Genomic DNA, 20,360 nt, shown 5'->3' with positions numbered 1-20,360 from the left:
TTTTTGGTGCATGGGATGATGCTCCATCCAAACTGAGCCACACCTACCAGGGCAACATTTAGTTTTGAGAAGAAAATTAAGTTGCAACTTAAAGAACTTACACATAATGGCTTATTTTGTGAGAGTTGATATAGTAGATATAACATGTAAAACTTAGTTAAGGGAACAAAGACAACCCTTAGTTAAGGTGAGTGGATGCATGTTCAAACAGATCTATTTTCCAAACTTTAATATCTAACCTGAGGATAACAATGATAATGCAGTGGCTATCACGAGTTTCTCTTCCAATTGCTATACTCCATTACTGAGTAAAGTCTTTTTTGCAAGTTTTATTGTGTTGTGACATCTGCTAGCAGATATATTAGATATTTCAGAAAGTGTTCTTTTTTTTTAAACAAAAACTGTTGCTTTTTAAAATCTGGGTTAATGCATATTAGATACTTTAATTAAATATACTTAATGATTAAATGAATTACTACTAAAGTAATTTTTTCCCAAAGGATATTTGAATGTAAGAGCGAGAGACCTAATATCAATGCTGTAGTACCACAATTAGATTCTCATGATTTATCTTCTATCTAAAGCATATCTGAAGAGAATAGACAAATAAGTTCATTAAGAAGCACAATATTGTAGGATAGCTTGATTCTTAACTGTTAATAAAAAATGGGATTCTTGCCCAGTGGCTCAGTGTTTGAGCATCATGAACCAGGAGCTCTAGGTTGGATTCCCGGTCAGGGCACATGCCCGGGTTGCAGACTAGATCCCCAGTAGGGGACGTGCAGGAGGCAGTGGATCAATGATTTTCTCTCATTGATGTTTCTCTCTCTCTCTTCCTCTCCCTTTCTCTCTGAAATCAATAAAAATATATTTTTTAAATGGGATTCTTGAATTACAATGTAATATGAAATGTTTTTAAAATGTAATTGCATTGTTGATGAAATCGGGATATTTGACATCTTAATGGTCTTGTTTAAAATGTTAATTTTAAGCCAGTGTCCTTTAATAGTAATGAAAGGCAAGTTTATGCCAATTGGTTATCTTTCTAATATTGCTAGGTGAGTCTTAAATTTGACTTCACAGAGTCAAAACGTAGGCATTTTATTGCTTTCTAATGAGCCATTAAGCTGATGAAGAGGCAATTGAATAGGCAATTAATGTAGTTCTAACTTGAGCTTTCTGGTTTTAGGTTCTTCAGAAGACGATGAGGTCATTCAACCAGTTTTCATCAGCCCCAGGTTAGTCTCTTATTTCTCTTTTCTTCAGATAAATAATTTACTTAAGTTTGAAAAGATCACTAGAGGCATATAAGAAACTTGACAGCCTTCAGAAATTCACTTTGGCAAGATGGGTACCATATCCCACTGTACTCCAGCTAACTCTGTCCTATAAACTGATATTCCCACCAGAATGCATGGATGAAGTCTCCTAATTAACTCCTTTTCCTCCTGATTTTAGCAGCATTGGATTTTGTGATTTTTTTTCATAACTCGGGCAAAATAGATATTTATATGCTTATGTAGCTGAATGAAGATTATTTGTAGTTCATTTTCGAAACACCCATAGGCTGAATTAATTTAAAGATAGAGAGTTGGTACTGTTTTCAAATAAGTTACCATAATATAAATAGCACATTTTTTCAGAGAATTAGGGAATTTCGCTAGTCTAGGAAAGCCTCCATTTATTTTGATTTTCATGAACTTGTATCATATTTGTTCCTTATTATACTCCAATAATGAGGCATTTGAACTTTTAACACTTTAAGCCTGGACTTTTTTTGGTATATATTTTTTCATTTATTTAGGTGTACTATAAACCTAGATTTTGGGTACATAACTATTTTCTGAAAACTTAAACTATTTTTGGCTCTGATGAATTTAATATCTTGGCTCTATTGACTGATATTACTATGAAAATACATTTAAAAGCTATGATATAACAAAGTTTCTGATCATTAAATAATACAAGTAAAAAGATGTTATTCTGTTATTAGCTTATCAAATTTAAGATTGTAGGTAGCAAGAGGAAAATAGTAGGGATCAAAAAGTTTAATGAGGAAACCACTGCTAGGCATTGCCATTTGACAAACACTTTCCTTTTTTCTAGAGTGAATCCTTTGACATGGAGATGATGCTCTAATGAGTATCATGAAAAAGAAGATTCTGAAAAGTTGCTACAATATTTTAATTTACCAACTAGTTTCTGATAACTGTAGATTGTGGTTTTTCTGTGGGGGCAAACTGGAGACAGTCCAGATAACCTTTTTCTTTTCTGTTGGGAAATAATGTTAACACCAATGTGTTAAGTGACTGCAATAAAGTTTCATGTCTGTGTTTCCTTGTGATTAAAAAGGGGTTGTTTGGGAGAGGATCCACTTTCACCAAAAAGAATGGCTATTTCCAGGGATTACATTTAAGCTGAAATACTTGAACATCAACTGGTCCAGTCTCTCCTCACTTTGCAAATGAAGTAACTGAGGCCAGAGAATCTTAGTGATTAGCAAGGTCAGCAAGTGGGACCAGAACTCTGGCTTCTAGTTTCTGGCTGGATGTTCTTTCTCCACAGATTTGCTTCCCACACAGGCATCTTTAAAACCTGATTTCTTCCCACTCCCCTCATCTTTTATACCCCTACTGTTCTTTTCCTTCCCATGTTCCGTACACCTGACCCCTTCTCCCAAATAAAGCCAAAGTGGAAATATTAAAATAAATACCTGGAAAACAGTCCACTCTCTTATTTCATTTATTTCTTTTGATGAGATTAAGTTATAATCAACTTTCACTCATTGCCTTGGAGGGGAAAGAATACATGTTTACATTCTTTAGTGTCATTTATAGACAGAATATTTACTGCAAAAATATGTTTAAATTATGAAACATACATGTTCAACTGGTGCAGGTGAAAAATACTGGCTCATTTTTCATATAAAACATGAAGCTGCCTTTGTGCTATTCTGGGCAAAATAATGGAGAGCTTATTACAAAATGATTTTTCTAACTATTTCTGTCCTCATTAAAATCATTTAAGAAAAAAATGTTTACTTTTCCTTTTTATTGGGGGAGTTGTTTCAAGGAAACTTTCTACAAAAGGGATGCTCCAAAATTAATGTCCTTTTTCTGAATTAATTTTATTGCTATAAATACTTTGCTGAAACATAGCTGGTCAAAAAGAAGGAAACATTTGCAAGTGTTTTTTTTTTGAAGTGTGAAAGCAATTTGGAAAATTTAAAGTATGTGCTAATAGTTTCCTGTATTTCCATAATTTTATTTAATTATACCTGGGGAAATGTGTTAAGATATTTAAGAAAAAATTTTTAAAGAGATTTACAACTGTGAAAAAATTCTCAAGTGGGAAAAATTGTGTTAAAAGCCAGAGAGTTTTCCTTCCAGATAAGGAAATTAAATAACGGAATTTTGCTTTTTGAAAACAAAAAACATAATGCCCCCATATTCTGAAGTGCCTTTATTATAAGATCAAGGTACCCAGCGGAGTACTCTTTCATTTGATTCCGTATTGTAAGAATTTTAAGAAAGTTATTTGCTTAGTAGTTTGCTGAAACCTCAATGGGAAGAGATCGGGAACAGTTTGCCCGATGTGCAGCTTTTGAGCTGGAAACCACAATCTTCAAGGCCAGAGAGCAGGTTCCCTAAAATCGCCCCTGGCCGCCCCCTTCCCGGACGAGGGCTTTTCCTGACCCTCCAAAGGCGCCGGGCGCTGTTTTCGTGGCTGCCCTAAAGGACCGGCGCCAGGAGTCTGAAGACCTTTGCATTTTAGGCAATGCCGGGGTGGTGATGGGGGTGGGGGGGAGTAAGGGCTTAGTGGTCATTTTCTGGGGTTCTCCTGATTCCTTCCCCTTTGACTTCACTTATCTTAGATTTCCGAGACTGATATCTCACAGATAAAGGGATCACATTATAAATGATATATCTGGAAACGCAGTAAAAGTAGTAGATTGTGCCTTGCAAGGGTTGCCCTCCATAGTGGTAAAGGCAAGGGTTTCCTTTGTTTGGTGTTCTGGGGGCGGGGGGGGGGGGCGGGAGCGGGAGGACACATGTAAAAATCCATTCATTAGTGAGAAATCATTAGCCTTCTTCGGAAGGGTTCCACTTCTAAAGAGGAGGTGGTGATGTGCTGAATAAAGGGGAAGGTGACGAGAAAAAGGGAGAGGAAGTGTCGGGGAGGATGGAGGTGGAGGGAAGGGCTGCTCGGCTGGCCCGGGGGTCTCGGCGACCCTGGGGCACGAACTGCGCGTGAAATTACTGAGCTGCGAACGCAGCACTGGGGCTGCAGACCCCGGCTCATTTGCCGGGAGAAAAGCCCCGGTGGAGTCGCTCACAGCAGTGTTACAGCCCCTCCTCTTAGTTTTAAGAACCTAAGCATTGTTTCTGCTTTGATGAAGGTTACTCATTGCTCATGGGAAAACAAGGACGGTGGGCTGTGGCACCTCTTTTGGCTCCTTGCATTTCACTGTTGGAATTAAAAACTAAACTAAAAAAAACGGCCAAGAACATGTGTACTTTGCTTTTTAAATGTAGAAGCCTTAGATTGTGGTACCCAATGGGCACATGATAGGTTATTTACTTGATTTTTACCCCCAGTGCGTTAAAAATCTATGTAGCTATTTGAACTCATTTTGAAGATATTTTGGAAGAACTATGATAAATCAACTTACGGAAACATTTGGCTTTCACAAGTATAAAACATGCGTTTTGAGTCAAGCACAGGTCTTTCTGGCACTAAAATCAAGTAGGAAATGAGAAAAAAATTAAAACCAGAAGACTTCAGGAAGGTGACAAATTGGAAAGCATTCTAGGAGATTCATAGGACCATTTTATGTGAAAGACGCTTTCTCTGAGCTTAAAGAGATTATGTTCAGTTTTATAAAAGGATCTTAGGCTCAAAAGACAAGGGTGGGGGAAAGGAAAGACCAATCTATGTAAAAGATAGTGCCATATCCCTGAAATGGTGATATTTTCTTAGTGTCTCTGTCCACTTTTCTCCCAAATTTCCTTCCCTCCTCCTCCTCCTCTTCCCTTCTCTCCCCCTTTCTTTTACCCACCCCCAGGTATGTAAATGCAGTTGCCTTAAATTCTTTGTGAATGAACATTAGAGGATTTCTCAGAGTTCCCAGTTGGAAAAAGCCTTCCACACAACTTGAAAGGCTGATGTCCCTCTCAGGAAATGAATGAGTCGATAACCTCTGACACCAGTGACCAGTCCAGTGAACCCTACCTTAATTCCACTAATACTGGAGGCCCCCAATCAGGCAAGACTGAATCTCATATCATACTGTGTGGTTCAGTTATGGTATTTCACACCTTTAAGCTGTGTATCGGTAGGTTTGAATTTCATCAAATTTAACAAACAAGGATTCAGAATCCACCTATAGTTTTGGATTTTATTAAACTTTTCTAATTAAGACAAACTTACAGATAAAATATCATGTACTATAAATGTATGTCAGTGACAACTAAACTGTACTGGCTTGTGAATTTTATGACAATTGGGTTTACATGAATAATAGCTTTCCCCCTCAAGTTACATGCATACTTTTCCAGATTATATTTTTCTGTTACCCAGATGTTGATTTTTTAAAAGTAAATCTGTCATTTAAAATATTTTTAAAAGGCACATAACTTATTTTAGTATTTTCTATTTTTGTATTATGTGAAATGTTTAACCTGGAATGAATGCCCTTGTTAAAGTTACTTCATTATAGGTCAGTTGCTTTTTTATTAAAATAATGCCTAGTAAATGTTTTGTTAACAAATAATTTTTTGAGAGCTTTGAGCTTTTGTTACTCCTTCCAAATCATTTGGATTTTCACGCTTTTTCTTTCCTCCCTACCAAGGTTTATACCCCCTTTCATGGGAAACAACAAAATAAACAGACAAAAAGTCTTTACAAATTCATCTGTCTTTATTGAAGCCTTTTACCATAGACTGCCTAAAATAGCATATATATCTCCACTTATTTCAGATCTGAACCAATTAGTATACATTTATATTTACTTGTTCAGTAGGAGGAGGAGGTGTGCATAGATGCCATATGTGGATTTTTCAGAAGGTCTTGGATTCAGGCTCCCAGCATTTCAGTTTGTGTGAAACAGTGTTGGTTAGGAGTGTTAAGAGTTAGCAGTGTGGACATGTTTGGAGACACCCGAGGGGATTGCGGGTTTGGTGGGGGAGGGTCAACTCGGTAGCGTTGCCTAAGGGAAGTGGTATCTGTACAGTTTCTCTGTAAACTGCTTGTTTAAGAAAATGGGGGGTGGGGAGGGGGAAAGAGTAGTGGTGCGTTTAAATGTTTGAAAAACGGGTGATGCTTTATATTTTAAAGGAAATAAGTCATTTCTATTTGATCTATAATATTTATTGTAGTGTTCGATAAGGGCGGTAATATTGGTGTCAGTATCTAGTAATCTGCAATCATTTGAACCGATTTGAAAGGTAAAGGGAAAGCATTTTGAAACGGGCGGGCGAAACGGGGTAGGAGCCTAATCCGTTATTAAATTTTCATTTATTCGACTCTTCTATCCACTGGTAAAATGTCACGGTCCAGTCAATATTCTATGAATTTACCTTTTTGTCTCCCACTTGCCTCTTTCTTTACCCTTCCCCCCACCAGCGCCCGATTTTTTTCTCCCCCACCTCTTTCTCTAGCTCTGCAGCCGCCTCTACTGGCCGCCCCTCTTCACCTCCCTGCCTGGCGCACCCCTCCCCCTCCCTGCCCTACCTCGTCTTGCTCTTGGGGAACAATCGCCAGTGATTGAGGTTCACTCTATGTTAAGCTGGAAAACTGGGCTGTTATTTAGGAAGTCATTAATCACATCTCCTCCCCCCGGAAAGAGATGGCGGAGAAACCTGTGAAGTACAGTTTCTTACCAACCCCCTCCAAAATGTTGCGAATTGATAAACCTAAACACAATTTGACTACATGAAGGTGATAGTGATTTTTCCAGTAGGATTTTATTTTGAATTTGAAAGATTTCAGGGCACATTCAGGTAATCGTGTGCTTTTGTCTTATTGTAGGTGTATATTATCATCTAAACTTTCATGGGGATGTAATTAGGTTTAATTAGAATATTTTGTAAATTATATATTCTCTATGAACTGAATTAAATAGGAGATTTGTGTCCAAAGCCGGTTTGCTGCTGTCGAGCTGCTGAATTCTTAAAGGGGAAAAAAGCGTAACCTCGGTTGCTTTATTTAAATGGCTCTTTTCCCCCTAAATGAGATTATTTGGACAGGCTTATGTGTAGGGCACGCGTGTGCACATATATGACTGTGCTGTTTTTCTTAACGATTCACAAGGAACCTCCATTGTGTTTAAATAAAAGCACGAAATCAGCATTCTGTTTTATCGTAAAGAAGCGTCCCAAATTGTCTTTAAGGTAACGTGTTTGAGTTTTTCGTGTTCATTCATAAATTATTTTGATGTCAGCGTAGATGAAATGGCGATTGGTTATCTCTTCCTCTTGCCAGCCCCTTAAGGATCCGAGGTGAAATTAGTAGCAAGAAAGCATGTAATTGACAAAGTCACGTGTGCTCAGGGGGCCAGAAACTGGAGAGAGAAGAGAAAAAAATCAAAAGAGGGAAAGCACATTAGACCATGCGAGCTAAATTTGTGATCGCACAAAATCAAGATGTTAGATTGATGCAGAAGATCACTCCGTTGCAAAGGGAAAGTTTTCATCTCACGAGTTTGGAGCAGAGGGCCCGTGGGGCAACATGGCCGAAGGTTAATTTTCTTTTCTATTGTTTTACTGTGATTTTCTCTCTTCCTTTCTCTCCCCCTCCCCCTCTCCCACCCTTCTTTGCCCGTCCCCCCCTTCCTGGTTATACCCCAATACTGGGCATTTCCCCCACCCTCCATCGCGCAAGGGGGCTTTCTGCAACCTATTGTTACAGATCTCCAAAAATGTTTTGTACCGCCCACACTGATTCACAACTTGAAAAGCTTTCAGTGGGCTATTGTTTGAATTGTTTGAGTGTGATTAAGCGCAGTTTCAGTTAGTGAGCCCAAGAAAACTTTTATACACCTGCCCCCTCCCCCATCCCACCCCAACTTTAATTGAAAGTTATGGGGGGAGGGGAACGCACATTGCAGATAACCCCGGATTCGCTGCCGCCGCATGTGCATTTAAACTAGTTCTAACCATCTTCGCGATTTCTCTTTCCTCCTGGTGCCCGCCCGAGAGAAGAGTTTCGCTGAAAATTTCTCTTTGTGAATGGGATCAGTGTTAAATCAGCAATATGCAAGTAAAGTATCTCATGCTGTACTGTAATGTGTGCCTGAAAAAAAATGGAGTTAAATGAAAAAGGACACGTCTGTACAGAACCGTGCAAGTGGATGTGATCGATAGAACAGTGTGGCTTCCCCTCCCCCGCTTCCCCTTTTAACTATTTTCATTTTAAATATTTTCTGTAGAAGGAAAGTAGGAATCAACCATTTAATCGCGTTTTCTTATTTCCTTCTCCTTCCCCTCCCTGTTCCTAACCAGCCCCCCCCATTACCCCCCCCCCCCCCGCCCCCTTCTCTCTCAATGAGCTGTATGGCAATACAGACTAACTGACTTTTTTGTCCTGTTCTACTCAGGCGGGGCAAGCAAAGGTGGTGGAGAAGAGCCCGGGAAGCTGCCGCAGCAGGCAGAGGAGGAATCCCAGGTTTTGCACGGAACTGGCCACTGTAAGTGGTTCAATGTGCGAATGGGATTTGGATTCATCTCCATGATAAACCGAGAGGGAAGACCCTTGGATATTCCAGTCGATGTATTCGTACACCAAGTAAGCCAACCCCCGCCCCGCACCCCCCCTCCACCGCCGCCCTTCACCTTTTTCCACGTGGAGTTGATAAAGTAGTTTTGTCAATGGCTATACAATAATGTGCCCTTGGGTGTATTGAAAGACAAAAATCTTCCTTCTAGTCACGAGTTAATACAGTTTTTAGGGTATATGTACGGCTCTCTTCCTGAGTATTTTTCCTAAACAGAAAATGAAATCTATGAAATTTTACTGCTTGGGTGCTTGTTGACTTTAATAGCAAGTTCCCTCTCTTCATTCGACAGTGAAATTGCAGTGGTGTAGCTTCCGGTGTTATCCGTTACAATGTACTCTGTCGCCTACGCCTAGTAAATGAGTAGGTAAATGAATGAAGAAACGGCGGCTGTTTTAAGTTTTAAAAACACACGACACAATAGTTTGCTGTGGAAATCTGTAGGTCCCTGTATTTTAGACATCTCTAGTCAATCAATAGCTTTTCCTGTTCATCTCTGCCTGTCCGGTAGTCATTTATACATGTAAATTAAAATAATTTGATTTTACACTAAAATAAAGTAGAACACTGTTAGCCTAGTATGGATTTGAAGAAATGTAAGAGTGGATGCTTAGGAATCAAACATTTTAGAAATGTGCTTCGTGTAGGGCTTATGTCCAAGGATACTGTCTCTTTAAGAGACTGAACTAAAAAAACATGTGGCCAGAGGCGGCTCTAGCTTGTATGTTTAAAATGTGCTAGTCTGCTACTTGAGGGTAAATTTCCACCATTCCTTATAGTGTGTTGTAATTTTTTAAGATGCTTAATACCAAGCAGAATGTTATTGCTTCTCATTTTAAATTTTTTACGCAGAAACAAATTAATACCTCATCCCCTTTCAATCCACTCATCTCTATTACTTAATCTCTTTATAGTAAAAAAGATAATTTACAGTTTGCAAGTTTGATCATTTCATTAAAGGAAGTTAAAGAACTATTCTCTGTAATTCTTAGATAGGCATAAAGGGATTTAAGAGTGAAGAGGTTTACTTTGTCTTGACATCTAAGTTAAAAAGAATTCAGTGAATGGCTATCAATATACTACATGTTGACTGACAGTAGATGCAAGAAATAGTCTGTTTGCATGAAAAGTCTATATCTTATTTGATACTATGTTGCATGTTCCTGGTAATATTTACAGCCACCTTTCTCCCTACGGAATATCATCTCCAAATTAAGTATATAAACAATAGAAACACATGAAACCATTCTGTTTTGATCTGTTGTCCTGTAGTGCTTGGTAGCTTCCTGACCTTGCTGTGTGGTGTGTGTTTTCCTTTCCTAAAGGCCTGGCCATCATTATTGGCTGTTTATATGTGGAAGGATCAGCATAATCTGTGAATTGAAACAGGGTTTAAATACATAAATAGAAGTGCACAGACAGGCTACTGAATTTTATGCCTCCTACTTTATATTGCACAATGAAACCACATTTTCTGCAGAGTGACTGAAATCACTGACAGATCTAGTTCTGTCAGGCCTTGGCTTTCCCCCCTTTGAACCTTCTTTAGGTTGTTAAATTGTTCTTTACGATCTCATAAATTTGTTTTATAGATGAATGAAAAAAATAGCCCTTTTCTTCTTTGATCACACCTTGTTATAATTTGGTTTTCTGTGTTTACCTTTAATATATTCAAATATTAGGCATCTTATTAATTAAATATTTAGAACCACAAGACATCCAAATTTAAGCTGTTTAATGGTTATATATTGATAAACATTCCTATAGCCACTAAATTTAGAAATGTTATATTGCTGAAAAAGTTTTATAGAGAGCAAACCATTTCCAGTGTACAGTAATTGATTATTAAAGACTTGCTTTAATCTTGTTACACATTATGTGTTTACTAAAGAACAATATTAAAATGACATGTGATAAAAATGCTCTTTAAATATATGTATTTGTATTCTTCAGAAGAATATATCTAGATACATTCTTAGGAAGAAGTATGTAAAAAGTCAATAAAACTTAAGTATTAGTGTTTTTTGTGATGTTAAAAGCCAGGCAGTGGTAATCTTTAACTTTAAAATTAGAAAGTGATATTTTAGGGAATTTTTTTATGGTAAAAGTATATCTAGGAAAAAATTACTTGGGTATCAATCACCTTATTTTTTTGCATCTTCAGTTTGATACCTGAGTTTCTGTCTTACATTGTGACAATGTATATTACATATAAATTATATGAATAATTGTTTGGAAGAAGGCAGGAATCCTACTGATTTTAGCCAAGCAACTATAAGTAACAATTTGATGGTCATAAATGATATGTGTAGCATCATGTGAACATTGCTTTTGCTTATACAATCAGGTTGCAATTCAGGACAATTTTATAAATATCTTTTAAATCTTTTAAATTATTTATGTTGCCAATTTTACTGTCTGAGCATTTTGAAAGCGTACTAGGTTTTATGTATAATTATAAATTAGATTCCCTCCCCCATTATGTCTCTATATTCTTTTGTTATGAAAGAATAGGCATGGGTATTTTGGGAATTTTGAAATGTTTTCCTGGACCGAGATCTACTCATTATTTTAAATATATGACATGAGTGTTTTTTGAGTGTTCAGAAGTGTATGTGGTTTTGGATTTTAAAAAAATATTTGAAAACGTTTTTAATACTATATACGTGGGGAAATAAAAATAAATTATTTTATTTTCTTTAAGATAATATTTTAAAATTCATGCTAAGTCACCAGGATATATTTTTTTTCTTTTGAAAATATTGACTGCAAAGAACTGCACATCAAAAACAATTAAGTTTCTAGGAAATTAAGAATACATTCATTTATATATATATTTGTTCATTGTTACATAAAGCTACTTAAAATTTTTTGGTAGTAATACAATCATACTTCTAGTTCTCTAATGTTACCAGGTCCTCCAAAAGAAACACATGACTTAGGTATTGTACTTTATCTATCTTTAGATTCTTTGATATATGCAGTGAAATTCTGCTGTCTGAAGATGATGTGCAACCATTGGTGGTTTAAAATGACAGATTCATTTTAATTTCTAATGTTAACTTGTGATTTAAATCATCTTATATTTGTGGACTATTAATAAATTCAAATGTATTTTGACACATGATAATACTGAAACATTGGTGGCATTCAATAAGGAATATTTTATTTTTTACAAACTTAATACTGTGTAAATATATTTGTGAATTTTGGCAGCACACAGTTTGAGGTGCTCCTTAAAATTTTAATATTTGACAATTTTGATGGTTTAATTTGTCAGTATGATTAATTTGTAGGAATATCTTACTTAAAAATCCAATGGGAAACAGATTTGTCTCTCAATTGAAGGAAGGGTGTACATGGTTAATTCAGATTTGTAGCCTAGGTTCCTGCTAAGGTGATTTCATCAATTAGAATATGATCATTTCTTAAGTGCTAATAATTAATACTCCTATCAGTTTTTGTTAATAAATTTTTTAAATGTGCATCCACAGTTAGATTGTGGGCTGACATGTTTAAATGATCTGGAAAGGTCTCTGGCACCTTCTTGAAATATTATAAGCTTTTAATAGGCTTAAATAATGATGGTACTTTAGATGAATTGCATGGTAATTAAATATTAGATCTTTTTTGGATAAGAGCAGCATTGAAATTAAAATAATCAACAGTCCTGAGAATAATAATAATCACATCTATTCCCCAATAACTACCAGTTGATATTTGTTATCCTGTAAGTTTTCCTTACATATATTTTGACATTTATGTCCAGTCATTTTCTCTTCTAATAAGATAAAATGATCATTTGAAATTTATTTTGTTTAGGGGAAAAATAGAATCCATTCTCCTTATTGCCCTCTCTTAAGCTTATTTGCATAGAAATATTTCTTCACTTATTGGATTGTATTTGGAATTCTTGGCCATCAAATATGGTACAAAGATTTTTTGACATAAATATATTTATTTTTTTCACAATTTATGTAAGAATTTTTTTCAAAGACAGAGAAATTCAAGATGATAGCAATTTAGCTAGTATTACTCAGTAGGCTTAAGTATTTTTTAATAATTTGGTTTTGAGTTCTTCATTTACCTTTGTAGTATTGATGTTTCCTTCCTATGCTCTGTATTTCTGACCTGTAGTTTAATCTTTATGGAGGATACAAATGTTCATATTAGAAAGATTTTATGTTCCTTTTATTTCTTTGCTTAGAAAACATCTCAAAAAGTAATGGAAGTAGAAGAAATAAGAAAAATTATTGTAACATGTATTTAAAGTATTTTATTAATAGTATAAGATATGAAAACATTTGCAGATGACTAATTTATTATTTTAAATTTTTATTTTATTTGAGAGAGAGAAAGAAACATCAATTTGTTGTTCTACTTATTTATGTGTTCATTTGTTGATTCTTGTATGTGCCTGTACCTGGGATGGAGCCCACAACCTTTGTATATGGGGACGATGCTCTAAACAACTGAGCTACCCACCCAGGGTGGACATGACTAATTTATATATATGAAAATTTCAAGTATTATACACAATTCAGTTGATGTATCATAAAGTACATAGTGTAAATGTTTTCAATATTAATTAATTATACAACTTGTGAAAACAGATTTACTCCAATATGTTCATGCTTAAGAGCTTTTCATAGCATTTTATCTACTATATTTTTGTCATAGTTAGGCATGAAAACATTTTTCACATGCAGAATAGATGTGATTATTATTATTCTCAGGACTGTTGATTATTTTAATTTCAAAAAGTTTATTTAGACAGAGAAATCTTAGAAATTTTAAAACGTGAACATATGATAATTGTAGCTCATTTCTTTGAAAGTTATAGATTTTAATACTTTGAAAATAGTTCCTCAGCCTATCAAATTTTCATGATTTGCCCAGTTGACCAATTTGGAAGAATCCCAAATGAAATGCCTTTAATGTAATCACATTTAAAAGCACTTAAATCAAAGTTTTATAAAAGATATTGGATACTTCCCTTCTGATTTTTAAATGCTGATCTATTTTAAGACTCCTTTTATATACTTACTAGAGGCCCGGTACTCAACATTCGTGCACTGGGGGGAGGGGTCCCTCAGCCCGGCCTGCGCCCTCTCGTGGACATCCCCCGAGGTGTCGTTAACAGTGACGCAGAGGCAGGAGAGGCTCCTGCCACTGCCTCTGCACTTTCCAGCCATGATCCCGGCTTCTTGCCGAGCAGCGCTCCACCTGTAGGAGCGCATTGACCATCAGGGGGCAGCTCCTGCGTTGATCGTCTGCCCCCTGGTGGTCAGTGCACGTTATAGTGACCGGTTGTTCTGCAGTTCGCTCGATTTGCATATTAGGGTTTTATTATATAGGATAAAATGATGTTCTTATTCTCATTCAATTTTAACCTGAAATGTGAATTAGGTACATATTTAAGACATAGTCTCTCCTCCCCTTTATAAAGATTATTGATGTAACTCTAAATATTTTCCTCTTTTTTTATTTGTGAATCTTCTTTTTTTAAAGATCATTCACAATACATGAAGGCAATTCAGAATAACATCTTTAACTTACCTATAACTCATCTCAGAGTTCTCAGGTTTCAGAGGAAGTTAAAAACCTTGTTACCTACACTCAACATGGAGGATTAAAAAGTGTGTCCTTTGTTACTTTGGAGCAGGAATTGAACCCTTATTATTTGAATTTGGTTGGATTCTCCCTGTTCAGAAATTATGTAAATATAGAGGATAGTTTTGACCAGGAATCCAACCAGAGACCCTTCAGTCTGCTGGCTCACACTCTAACCACTGAGCAGAAACCGGCCAGGGCAATAGTTTTGTATATCTTAACTGAGTAGTTTTGTGTGTTTTTTTAAATATATTTTTATTGATTTCAGAGAGGAAGGGAGAGGGAGACAGAAACATCAAGGAAGAGAGAGAATCATTGATCAGCTACCTCCTGCATGCCCCGCACTGGGGATTGAGCCCACAACCCAGGCATGTGTCCTTGACCAGAATCAAACCTGGGACCCTTCAGTCCACAGGCCGATGCTCTATCCACTGAGCCAAACTGGCTATGGCCTGAGTACTTATTTTGATGCCATGATTAGTTACTAGTTTAAAATATGCTATCTTGTGGGTTTATTTTTGTGCCAAGTATAACTTAAACAATTAAAGTGATATTTCTAATTAATTAAACTGGAAATGTATTACTTTAGATATGATATTCTATAGACTTGATTTACAATTAAATATGAAATACCCTGAGATATTTCTCAATAAATTTTACATAAGAAGTTCAGTTGTTCAATATATAGTTGGTATAGGTTATGTCATTATAACATGTATGGTTCATGAGAAACTTAAATTATTTTTCTTCTTCTCTAAAATAATTTTATTATAGCATCTAATATCAGAAAAGTTGGTAACAGTAACATATTAAAGCAAATACATTGCAGATTAGTGGGGTACACTTAGAAATGATCTTTTAATGAGTGTTTTGTCCAATAATAACAAGTGTTACATTGCAATTTGATACATCACTATTTCTGTATCTCTGATCTGTAGTTTGATCTTTATGGAGGATACACATGTCCATATTACAAAGATTTTATGTTCCTTTTATTTTTACCTTGTATCCAGCACCAAATTGGGAGATAATCATACCTAACATTTTAGGTTGCTGTGAAGGGTAGAGTTGTTACATAAACTGCCTAGCAAGTATGTATTGAATAAATAAACTAAAATGGAAACTAGTCTTTGCCACAATAAAATCATGGTTAAGTTATATTCAATGGCATATATTCATGGTGGAAAATTAAATTGGTATCTTCTTTTATGTGCTCTCGTTAAAATAGGGTAAATTATATAATATTAATAGCTTAATTTCTATTGCAGTGAACTACAAAGCTTTTTATTATAATGTTGTGGTATGTAATATTATTTAAGTATCAGGATATAAAATGAGGCTTAGGAATATTTTTGTTATGCAGATATTTTTAATTTTTGTACATGAGATTTTACCTTTGTATATCCTGTTCGTACATTCTTCAGTATAAGTTAAGGAAAATAGATTGTTTGAAATGGACCTGCTGTGATAACTTAATATCCATTGCTGTAATAATAATTATTTAACCCTTGTGAGATACTATATAAAGGAATAGAATCTGGTCAAATAGATCAGTATTCAAATCCTAGTAGTATGTCTGATGGAGAAGTAAGTTATTTTAAATTACTTTCTCAGTATCGCAGTGTCCTATAAATGAAGGGACAAATACATATCTACCTTGTAGAGGGTTGTTATGAGGATTAAACAGTATTACAATGTAAAACCTTTAACACAGAGCTTGGAAGATAGTAAGGGCACAACAGTGTTTGTTGTACATAGATATTACAAAGTTGAAATAGTGTGGTAGAGTGACAGAGAAAACATTGGAAATTAAGGTTTGGATTTGGCTCTGCCACTTGGTTGGTTCCCCACTATTGGCTAGTCACTTCCTCGGGGTATGGAATGTTTCAGTGAGTTGGCTAGTCACTGAAATTCAGTATTTTTCCTCACTATTTTTGAGTGATAGGTAAGTATCAATTGATGTAATATGCATGAAAATAATTTTAAAACTGTAATAATCCCAGGTTTTAGTTTTAATCTTTATTTTGAGCACTATATTTTTATTAGTACTTTCATAATGTAAATCATTGTCAGAATTTTTAAGATAGTGAGCCCACCCATGTCATTTATTTTCATTTTTGCCTTGTCAGATTTATTGAGGTATAATAATATAGAATAAAATTCAAAATTTTTTTTTTATCCTTACCTGCGGATACTTTTTCCACTGATTTTTTTTTTTTTTTCAGAGAGAGTGGAAGAGAGAGGGAGAGAAACATTGTTGTGAGAGAGAGACACATTGATTGGTGGCCTCTTACCTGCAACTGAGGTGTGTGCCCTTGACTGGAATCAAAGCTGCGGTCCTTCAGTCTGTGGGCCAATGCTCTAACCACTGAACAACCGGCTAGGGCAAATTCACAAAATTTAAGTATACAATTAGATGAATTTGACAAATTGTATAACCACTACCACAATCATGATATAGAACATTAAATCACAGAAAGTTCCCTTGTATCCTTGAAGAGCAGAGGTTCAATGATCCTATATGATTATTGGTGTGTTATATTACTGGTTAACTGTCCTGGTTCCTTTTTTTTTTTTTTTTTTTTAATATATTTTTATTGATCTCAGAGAGGAAGGAAGAGGGAGAGAGAGATAGAAACATCCATGATGAGAGAGAATCACGGATCGGCTGCCTCCTGCAAGCCCCCGACTGGGGACAGAGCCCGAAACCTGGGCATGTGCCCTTGACCAGAATCAAACCTGGGACCTTTCAGTTCGCAGGCTGACGCTCTATCCACTGAGCCAAACCGGCTAGGGCTGTCCTGGTTCCTTTTAACTTCGTCTTGTTGGATATAGGCTACGATCTAGTATCCTTTATATAGTTCACATTTATTTTCATGTGTTTTGTTTGTTTCTCTTTAGTTATTTCTGCTTGGAAATTATCTTTACATGTGTAGTTTCTGTGCTTGTGAAAGTGAGATTATTAGTACACACTTCACCAATCTTCAATCTTAAAATCATTTATCCTTTTGGTACTTTCCATCCTATATAATAAAAGCCTAATATGCTAAGTGTCCAATCATTCATTTGATCATTTGACCAGTTGCTATGATGTGCACTGACCACCAGGGGGCAGACACTCTGACCTATAGGTTAGCTTGCTGCTGGAGCCCTCCCACAGTCCCTCCCCAGGCAGCCAACCTCCCTTAGTCCCTCCCTGGCCGCTGGCCCTGATCGGCCTCTACTGGGACTGGGCGAGACGGCCCCAATTGGCCTCGATCGGAATTGGGTGAGACGGCTCCAATCAGTCCCAATCGACCTTGATTGGCCCTGATCAGGACTGGGTGAGACAGGCTGGACATGCCCTGGAGCCTTCCCACAGTCCCTCCCTGACCCCAATCAGCCTCAATCGGGACTGGGCGAGACGGCCCCAATTGGTCCCTATTGGGACTGGGTGAGACGGGCTGGACATGCCCTGGAGCCTTCCTGTGGTCCCTCTCCAGCCCTGATCAGGGACATTGGGGCCATCGGCTGGGGAGGGACCCCAGGAGGGCTCCAATCGCCCGGATTGGGACTGGGAGAGATGGGCTGGACGTGCCCTGGAGCCCTCCCGCGGTCCCTCCCCCACCTCTAAAATATTTCTTCTAATTAATTTCCTTACGATGTGCATGAATTTGAGCACGTGGCTTCTAGTCCTATATAATAAAAAGCTAATATGCTAATTGACCGAATGGCGGAATGACCAGTCACAGAATGACCAATGCAGGAGCTGCCCCCTGGTGGTCATTGTGCTCTCAGGGGGAGCGCCAGTCAGCCAGAAGCTAGGCTAATGGCTAGCGAGTGCAGTGATGGTGGCGGGAGCCTTGTCCCCCTCCTTGGCAGCACTAAGGATGTCCAACTGACAGCTTCAGTCGGACAACCCCTAAGGACTCCTGGACTGCTAGAGGGCATAGGCCAGGCTGAGGGACCCTCCCCCTCCCCCGAGTGCATGAATTTCATGCACCAGGTCTCTAGTAGAGTATAAAGTCACTGCTTACCTAAAGGGAAGATTTTGTTTTATTGATATTTATATTTCCCACAAGAAATCTAATGAATTTCTGTCTTAACTGAGTTTTTGTATAAACATTTTTAGAGGTGTAAATCAACAAGAGGGCTTATTTTCATATAAAAGTGCTATCTTTTTATCTATTCAACTTTTCATTGATCACATATTAAGTGTGAACTGTTGTATGATAGACTTAAGAGTTTTGCTTTCCAGTTGCTATATATTTTTCTGTTTTGTTCCTTCTAGCAAACTTTTTAATAAAAAGTTTCCAATTTTCAGTCTTTCCATACAAGGTATGGTACATTTTCCCCATGAACTATTTATTTTTTATATAACCCCTACACAATTAGTTTGGAAATAATTATGATTTTTAAAAATTGTTAATTTTTGAAATTTGAGCTAAATACAATGATTTCTTACCAGTCTTAAAATACATACTTTTCATATTTCATGCACAGAAACCATCTCAAGCAATGCACTAGAATCATATCATTTTATTATTAGCAACATGCTTAATTTTTACCAGCTGCTTGAGTCCACTTTTAAAAATCAAAACCCACTTAGATTTAGTACTTTTGTTAATCTTAAAGTTGGCCTCTATTTCATAATCTTTTAAGTTTAATTTGATAATAGCGTTAAGATTTTTGTTCCATTTTATTGTGCTATATTATATAAAGATTATGTAAATTTAAAATTAATTTTACTTTGGCCATGTTTGTTTATGACCATTTCTTTCCTTAAAGCTTTTTTGTAATTCCCTAGATGATTACTGAAATATTCCCAGATATTATAATGCCTAAATTATTTTAACAAAGTTTTTCATTCAAATGATTTGCTTTTATCCTTAGTTGAGTCTATAACAGAAGGCTGATAACACTGGTCATTTATATCACCTTACATGTTTAATATACTGTTGATATATTTTAAAACTTGGAATGAATTCAACCAATTTTTTACTCAAGGTTTGATTTTAATAATACATCATTTTGCTCTTAATATGGAAACACTAGTGCTTGGAAAATAATTACACTTTTTAGCAATTCCTCTAAATAGATTAAATGATATTAAAGACACATAGTAACAGTTCCATGTTATTATATTTAGAAACATAAATGAATCTTTTTTAATTTTAGCAAGTAAAGCTTCTTTTTTAGAATTGATTAAACTATGAGCCAGAAATTTAGTCACATCCTGACCTCATTTTTTTAGCTCTCTAATTAAAACTTTTAGTTCCATAGTAACTCTAAGGACAGTTGGATTTGCGTGTTTGCCCCTTTCACTGCTTCTTCCCCCATGCCATTGAAGAAATTTGAATGGTGAGGAATTTACGCCCTTTGGCTCAGGTTGCAGACCCACTTGATCAAGCCTGAGAAGCTGGGGTCAGTACTATTCATCGCTTATCTTTTTCTTGGGCCACTTGTAAATCCTGCCTTTCTGCTCTGAAGAAAAAAAAATTCTCTTTATATTATACTTATAATAAAGCCTGTACTATTAAAAAAAAAAAAAAGCCTGGACTATTAAAAAAAAATGGTTGACGCTTGATTGTGACTCCACATGGGTTGAATTATTCACAATTTTTAGTTTTTCATTGCATTGCAGGTTGTTTGATGTATACAATTTTATTTAAATACATGTTATTTCATAAGACATTACAACAGCCTCCTATTAGTAATGGAAATATCTTAGGTTGAGATTTTCCACCTTCGAGATGTAGTGATTACTTTTAAGTAAATTGAATTAGTCTATTTGAACCAGATCTATAAAAAGCTCCAAAGTATTTTGTTTTGACGTGGTTAATTTCCAACATTTATGCTGACACTTAAAACTTGTCTGAATCAATTATACCACAAGTTTATGAACTGTATCAATGTGGTGTAAAGAGTTTAAATACAAACCCAGGTTTAAACAAACACAAAACACTTTGTTCTTATCTTAGCATCTTTTAAAAGT

The 20,360-nt window shown here is 36.1% G+C and overlaps 1 protein-coding gene across 4 annotated transcripts in view; it reads left to right on the top strand.

The window, feature by feature from the left end:
• Window positions 1-20,360, top strand: part of LIN28B (lin-28 homolog B) — an 85,586-nt gene that overhangs the window by 7,999 nt on the left and 57,227 nt on the right. For 2 of the 4 annotated variants that reach the window (XR_011471932.1, XR_011471931.1), the window contains exons 2-3: window positions 1,190-1,238; window positions 2,107-2,968. Coding sequence is in view for 2 of the 4 variants with exons in the window: in XM_070419297.1 (XP_070275398.1) it covers window positions 1,205-1,238; window positions 8,597-8,784 (222 nt within the window). In the remaining 2 variants the exon portion in view is untranslated. Of the gene's footprint in view, window positions 1-1,189; window positions 1,239-2,106; window positions 2,969-7,728; window positions 7,739-8,596; window positions 8,785-20,360 lie in introns of those variants that run through there. The other 2 variants (XM_070419297.1, XM_070419298.1) reach the window with 2 other exon arrangements.

The sequence above is a fragment of the Myotis yumanensis genome, unplaced genomic scaffold (genome assembly GCF_028538775.1).
Source record: "Myotis yumanensis isolate MYYU_CA2020_CCGP unplaced genomic scaffold, mMyoYum1.0.hap1 SCAF_6, whole genome shotgun sequence".
In the NCBI taxonomy this organism is placed as follows: domain Eukaryota; kingdom Metazoa; phylum Chordata; class Mammalia; order Chiroptera; family Vespertilionidae; genus Myotis; species Myotis yumanensis.
The sequence above is the reverse complement of the archived record's forward strand: the minus strand, read 5'-3'. Positions and strand labels throughout refer to the sequence as shown.